Consider the following 7541-nt stretch of genomic DNA (forward strand, 5'->3'; position numbering starts at 1 on the left):
AACTGAAACTTGTTTGCTTAATCTAAAATTTAAATTTAAAAATGCAATAAATTCGTCTATTGTTTTTACGTTTGACCCGCTTACTCTAATTAAAGGTTCGCCTTTACATTTGGATTTTAATATTCTAACGAGCGCGTCCTCGTTTATTTCTCTTAGATATTCTTTCGCGTCTTTGCATGCCTGTATGAATGATTGTAATGGATAACTTATACCATCAAAGTCTGGTATAGTTTTGAAAAATTCCTTGTAATCGAATTTATTATTTACAGTTGAATTATTCGTTAAATTAAGATTGGGAGGTAGTTGGTGTGAAGTACCCACGGGTGGATTTCTTTCGAAATGTGTTTTTAATTGTTGAGCAATAGCTGCTTGACAATTTTCTTCAAATTTATTTTTCATATCAAGTTTTTCTGCTAGTAATTGTTCGATTTGAGCTTTTAACGCTAGTACTTCATTTTGGGTTTCCGTAAGGGAAACTTCCATTTGTTCAAGACTCATTATTGTTTATATAGATATTTCGAAAGTCAGAAAAAAAAACTTTTAACAATATAATTGACTTACTACTTAGTTGTTTACAGGTTTGAATTTCAGATGAATCGGTAATTGTAGTTGATATAGAGATCTTCGTTGCCGTCGGAAGGTTGATGGAAACACGTTGAGCAGAATGTGTGATGACTGTAGATTTCTCAGCTGTAGTTGATATTGACCTGCGTCCGTCGGGCGTCGTGAATGATATTGGTAGTTTTATTTTATTTTAAATTTTATTTCTTCATTAACTTCACTCACTTGAATTTTATTATGAATTTTATTGTTAATTCACAAAATTTTATTTTTTTTCTTGATGCATATGATTTTTATAAATTTATATACTTTTTTTTTGTTTATTAATTTATTTGAGAGCAGAAAAAAAAAATTTAATTTCAGATCTTGGATAATAAAAATTCAATTTTCAATTTAAATGTTCGACGAGAAAAAAAAAAATTTGTTATTTTATCTTAATTATTATTTTTTTTTTTTTTTTTTTAATTTCAATTATTTAGATTTTTATTATTATTTATTTCACTCACTTCAATTCTCACTTAACTTTTCACTTCTGTTTCACAATTTTACTTCTTTTTTTTTCTTTATTTAGGAAAAAAAAATTTCCGATGTCGACAAAAAAAAATTTGTAATATTTTTTTTTGTGTTGCTCAATTTCACTTTGAGAACTTGATGTTAATTTTTGTAAAAAAAAATTTTCGGATTTTTGAGATTTTACCAGTCTATTCGGGGGCTGTTCGAATCCGTCGCTGCCACCAATTTTAATTATATAATAAGTTGTTACGTCCTGGTTGATGTTTTGGCGCTGGTGTGGTTGAGCGGTCGATTTGAATTGGACGTAATGAGTACTTACATATAATTATAAATAATTATTTAGTAGGGGTTGAACAGCCACCATTCGGTAGTTGAAATAAACTGGTTATTATTTTATATCTCAATCCGATTTATTCAATTGTAAAAGAATAATTTCAATAATGTGAAAATATACAATTGAATCAATTTATAAATTGTTAAAGTTCGTCTAACAATAACTTCGAAAGGGTGAGAAAGAAGTTTAGTATTTAGTATTGAGCCTGACTGCTCTCTATGATTCTATATTTCAGACTGAATTCTCTTGATCGAGGAAAACTAGAGTAAGTCTCTTATCAATACGAGGCGCTTGGGCATCAGGCCCGCGCATCGTTCGATATAGAGGGGTGGATCGTGATAAGCAATATTCTCGAATAATCCATTCTCTGTTCTCACGCTTTCTCCGTTTTTATTATTAACAAATGAGTCACTTATCTATGAACAAAGTTATCATAGAACAAAATAGATGTTTGTGCAGCTGCACGTCTCGAGGATTTACTCGAGGCGTCAGCGTTTATTTGTACATAACAAATATTAAGAGAAAAATAACTTTATCAATATGTTTCAAATATTCTAAATAATATCATATTATTTTATATTATTATGTTATGCTATATTATTACATTATATTATATCCTATAATATAAAGTAACTTATTAATTATGCAACTTGCTAAATTATCAATATACATCTTAAATAATTAGTTAGGTCTCAGATCGGTCTCTTAATAATTAGTATTTAAAAATAGTCAGAGACATCTGACGAGCAGGCTGGGACGTAACATTTAGAAATTTTCAATACTTTTTAATTCTCTTCAGAGAATTAAATAGAATTGAGGAGAATCCACATTAAGGAATTTTCAATACTTTCCAATTCTCTTCAGAGAATGAAATAGAATTGAGGAGAATTCACATTAAGGAATTTTCAATACTTTTTAATTCTCTTCAGAGAATTAAATAGAATTGAGGAGAATTCACATTAAGGAATTTTTCAATACTTTTCAATTCTCTTCAGAGAATTAAATAGAACTAAGGAGAATTCATATTTAGAATTTTCAATACTTTTCAATTCTCTTTAGAGAATTAAATAGAATTGAGGAGAATTCATATTACGGAATTTTCAATACTTTTCAATTCTCTTCAGAGAATTAAATAGAATTGAGGAGAATTCACATTAAGGAATTTTCAATACTTCTTAATCCTCCCGTTAAGAAAGAGGATTAATGAGAATTAAAAATCAATCGTATCCTTTTCAATTCTCCACAGAGAATTAAATAGAATTAAAAAGAATTCAGTATTATTAGCTTTTCATTCTATTCAATCCTCCTTGGAGAATTGAAAAGTGTTAAAAAGAATTTACACTTGCAATTGGCAATACTTTTTAGTTCTCCGCCTAGAATCAAAAAGAATTCAGCATTATTTATTCTATTTAATTCGTCATGAAGGATTAAATAGTATTGAATTGGATTTAAAATATAAGACTTTTAATACTACTGAACTCTCTACAGAGAATTAAAAAGTATTGACAATTTCTAAATTTGAATTCTTCTTGATTCTATTTAATTTTCCACAGAGAATTCAAATGTATTGAAAGTCTTTACTCTTAGATCCTTTTTAATGATATTTAATCATTCATGAAGGATTGAATAACATTAAATACGATTTAAAATACAAGACTTTCAATACATCTGAATTTTCTGTAGAGAATTAAACATTATCAAGAAGATCAAATGAAAAAGTGGTAGTACCTAAGAGTAATCAAAATTTATCAATGTAAAAACTTTATTTATTAATGCCCTTTATAAATATTGAAGCAGAGTAAAAGTTGTTATTTTATTTATTTTTGTCATTTCCGTCATCACTTTCAGATTCTTTATATAAAAATTGCCGATATTTTTCTTTTATTCCTTCATCCACCTCATTTTCTTCTTCATAACTTTTATCATCTTCGATATTGTCATTGTTTCCACCTTTTTCATAGTCTTCTCCTTCAACATTTACATCTGTTCTGATATCTTTATTTACTTTTTCTTTAGACTGCTTCTTTTTTTTAGGATTATTTGTTTTATCTTTAAGATTTCCAATATATTTAGATATATGTTGTCTCATTTTTCCCACCTCTTGAGTTCTTTCGAACGATTTCAATGATTTCGTAAAAATAGAATGACTCAAGTAATGTTTAAACAAACCTGCAATAAAAATTGAAGAATTCAAATTTGAATAATAAGTGTTATAAATGATAAGAAATTTAAAAAAAACGAAATCGTACATTGTGTGACCATGGATGAAACAAATCGATTTCAGACTCGGGTGAGGTTGGCTGCCCGAGCCGTAGGCTCGGGCAGACATCACCCGCAGTCTGAAATCGTGTTTTATCCTGAGTCACACGCTATACTATTTCCGGATCACCTGTATCGGAACTTTAAAATTCTGCGTCAGCAGCCAGTAAGAAACAAGTTAATTTCAAGCCGATGATGCGGAGAACTGTTAGAGAATGAGAACTCTGTGATTTACAGTCACTTATTAAATAGTAAATAAGATAAAAATATTATTTTCACTAATTTTTACTAATTATGTATGGCAACTTAAAACTGTTACTTAGAAAATGGAATGAGTAAACTGAAGTGACAATTAAACAAATGAGAGTAATAAGGCTGCAAATTAACATTAAATATAACTGACACCGGGCAGAGACAATTGTGTTTCTATCCGCTGTATGAAAGCATTCTTGAATTATGAATTCGCTAGCAGTCGTATGCAGCATCGGCTTGAAATTAACTTATTTCGACGCGCTGTAGAGACACAGAAGCTTCAAGTATCGATGCTGGTATGATAAAAATATTTTTAAACAAACGCCACTTGACGTTCACAATAGAAGTAGATTTCGTTAACAGCTATATTTTGAAAAAATTTACTTGACGAGATCCTGAACTTTTACCTAATTTTATAACTTTTAAATGTATTTTACATAAATATCAAATGGTTTTCTTTTCATAATGTGAAACAAATTATTTAAAATTTTATCTTTATATATATACCTACTCATATTATCGAAAAAGTCAAAAAATTCTAGTGATAGACTAGATAGATAGATTGTCATAAATTCTCATAGAGATTTTATGAGAATGAATGAGTTCTATGAGAAGTGCTATAGTTAAGTATAGGGCCTTATACATACAGCTATAAGAATCTATTGGATATTTTAAGCAGGATTGCTCAACTATGACGTGTCGAGAGTTAAGCATAATCTTTACCGCTTCGCGGTTTCAGGCGTGAAAAGTAGCTCCGTTTCATAATAATTTGCCTACCTGACATGGTAAGCAGAATATTTTCATCTAATTGTTTAAGCGATTCATCATTTTTATTTTTAGTTCAATGGGAAGTTTGACCAGTTACGGAACTTTCAAGAAGCGTCTTTTTGCTAAAAAAGAAATCAGCTGCTCGGTTAACAAACATAGTTGGTTTTGTTGCTCCCATTAATTGGTCAAAAATTATCTGTGGGATCCATCGATTATTTCCAGCGTATACCTGTAAGTAATATATAATTTATATCTTTTCTGGTTTTTATAATTAAGTCTTGCTAAGATTACTAACTAAATTTTTTAACTTCCCGCTATGAAAATCAATGATTTGCGATAATTTCGGACGGTATTGCACAGTAAAAAAAATTGTGTATCTGTGTTAAAAACGATCCGTGTTAAATTTTTTGTGTTCATTATCTTATGTCAACACAATTTTCTGTGTTACTTTACAATTTTTAATCAATCTACTAGTCAACACTTTAAAAGTGTTACCTAGTACAAAAATCAATAATATCAACATTTATTACGTATTATTTTAAAATCAACACAAAGAAAGTGTTGAAGCGACAGTTAAATTGTGTTAAGGAAATTTCTTAGTTCCTATAAGTTTTAATAACAAAAAACATGATCCTGAAGTTAGCAGACAATTAAAAATTTTATGATTTTTTTTTCAACAAATCAATAAAAAAAAAAAAAAACTAAAAATATGCACATGTCGAAGATTTGAAAAACTGCAAGTGCAATTTGTTCGAATTTTTTTTTTTTTAATTTACCGTCTAAAAGAAAATTCAAAAATTATTAGACCTCGGCTAACTTCAGTATTTTCAAAAAATAACATAATTTTTCTTTAAACTAAAATTTTTTATATTAAATATTTTACCTTCAGTTCCGAGGATTAAACCTTTCTACACTGAATCGCCATAATTAAAAAAATAATACTTCATTTTGTCGTATTTCTCCGGGTGAAACTTGTGAATATCTTTCACCGGTACCGCTACTTTCGTATTTTTTTCAATCATGATACCTGCCCAGGAAGTATCGTATTTTCCTGTAATTGTACAGAATGAGAATTGCTAATTCTATTTTTATTTTAAGTTTTTTTTTTACAAAATAAAAAAAGAAAAAAAGGTGATGTTGAAGTTAGCAGACAGTTAAAAATTTACGGATTTTTTTTTTAACCAAATTAATTTAAATTAAAAAAAAAATTTTAAAATTAAAAAAAAAAACTTTAGGTTCAAGTTTTTTTAAACAATTTTTTTTTGCTAATGTGTCGTTTTCAAAAATGATAAAAAAATTACTAGACGTCGGCTAACTTCAGTATCATGACAAAAGTTTATAAAATTTTATACATCACTATTGCCGATAAAAAGAAAAGAAAATGTAAGTACTTACTTGACATTCTAAAGCAAATGGAACAAAAATATGAAACGATATTGAATTAGAAGTATTTTAATAATTGCCCGATTAAAACCAAATGACAATTACATTTACAATGTACGATAAAATTCACGATTAAATGCACGTGTTAAATATCAATTATTTTTATCCAAAATGGCTACTTAGACGATATATGTTTGAAGGTCACAACAGCTAAAATCACAATGACTTAATTTTCATGTCCATCAAATATCAAATATGGTGGCACACATATGAATAAATCAATAAATGTGAGTTTCGATAAGAAGTGTAGAGTGCGGTAGACTGTGTGTATAGTCTCCACAGTTACCATAACATGATATTTATAGTTACCGATGTGTAGTTTTAGGACAATGGTTCAACTGTACAATTAATCACTAGATGACGTTGAATTAGAGAGAATTAAAGAGAATTAGTTAGAATTATACTTTTTCCAATACTCCTTTATTCTCTCGAATCCTTTGCGAGAGCAGAAATTGAATATTATTTTAGAATTAAAAAGAATTAGTTAGAATTAAACTTTTTCTAATTCTCTTTTGTTCTGTCGAATCCTTTGCGAGATCAAAAATTGAATATTATTTTAGAATTAAAAAGAATTAGTTAGAATTAAACTTTTTCTAATTCTCTTTTGTTCTCTTGGATCCTTCGCGAGAGCAGAAATTGGATATTATTTTAGAATTACAGAGAATTAGTTAGAATTATACTTTTTCCAATTCTCCTTTATTCTCTCGAATCCTTTGCGAGAGCAGAAATTGAATATTATTTTAGAATTAAAAAGAATTAGTTAGAATTAAACTTTTTCTAATTCTCTTTTGTTCTGTCGAATCCTTTGCGAGATCAAAAATTGAATATTATTTTAGAATTAAAAAGAATTAGTTAGAATTAAACTTTTTCTAATTCTCTTTTGTTCTCTTGGATCCTTCGCGAGAGCAGAAATTGGATATTATTTTAGAATTACAGAGAATTAGTTAGAATTATACTTTTTCCAATTCTCCTTTATTCTCTTGAATCCTTCAAGAGAGCAGAAATTAAATATTATTTTAAATTAAAAAGAATGTTAGAATTAATCTTCTTCTAATTCTCTTTTGTTTTGTCGAATCCTTTGCGAGATCAAAAATTGAATATTATTTTACAATTAAAAAGAATTAATTAGAATTAGACTTTTTCTAATTCTCTTTTGTTCTCTTGAATCCTTCGCGAGAGCAGAAATTGAACATTCTTTTAGAATTACAGAGAATTAGTTAGAATTAAACTTTTTCCAATTCTCCTTTATTCTCTCGAATCCTTTGCGAGATCAACAATTGAATATTATTTTAGAATTAAAAAGAAGTAGTTAGAATTAAACTTTTTCTAATTCTCTTTCGTTCTCTTGAATCCTTCGCGAGAGCAGAAATTGGATATTATTTTAGAATTACAAAGAATTAGTTAGAATTAA

At 28.0% G+C, this 7541-nt stretch overlaps 1 protein-coding gene across 9 annotated transcripts; it reads right to left on the reverse strand.

Moving 5' to 3' along the window:
* Positions 1-1079: 1079 nt before the first annotated feature.
* On the reverse strand, positions 1080-6467 carry LOC128668619 (uncharacterized). Of its 9 annotated transcripts, XR_008404261.1 has the most exons (4): positions 6083-6462; positions 5571-5738; positions 4697-4916; positions 1095-3577 (listed from the first exon to the last, which is right to left on the reverse strand). XR_008404261.1 is itself a non-coding variant. In XM_053741938.1 (2 exons), exons 1-2 carry the CDS (start codon positions 4631-4633, stop codon positions 3222-3224), a joined length of 423 nt encoding a protein of 140 aa, XP_053597913.1. In that variant the 5' UTR covers positions 4634-4685; the 3' UTR covers positions 1087-3221. The 9 variants fall into 9 exon arrangements, 2 of the variants coding, with proteins under 2 accessions (XP_053597913.1, XP_053597914.1); XR_008404264.1 differs by lacking the exon at positions 5571-5738 and having other exon boundaries at positions 1091-3577; positions 6083-6467; XR_008404262.1 differs by lacking the exons at positions 5571-5738; positions 6083-6462 and adding an exon at positions 4983-5229 and having other exon boundaries at positions 1091-3577.
* Between the last annotated feature and the right edge of the window lie 1074 nt (positions 6468-7541).

The sequence above is a fragment of the Microplitis demolitor genome, chromosome 9 (genome assembly GCF_026212275.2).
Source record: "Microplitis demolitor isolate Queensland-Clemson2020A chromosome 9, iyMicDemo2.1a, whole genome shotgun sequence".
Taxonomy (NCBI): Eukaryota; Metazoa; Arthropoda; class Insecta; order Hymenoptera; family Braconidae; genus Microplitis; species Microplitis demolitor.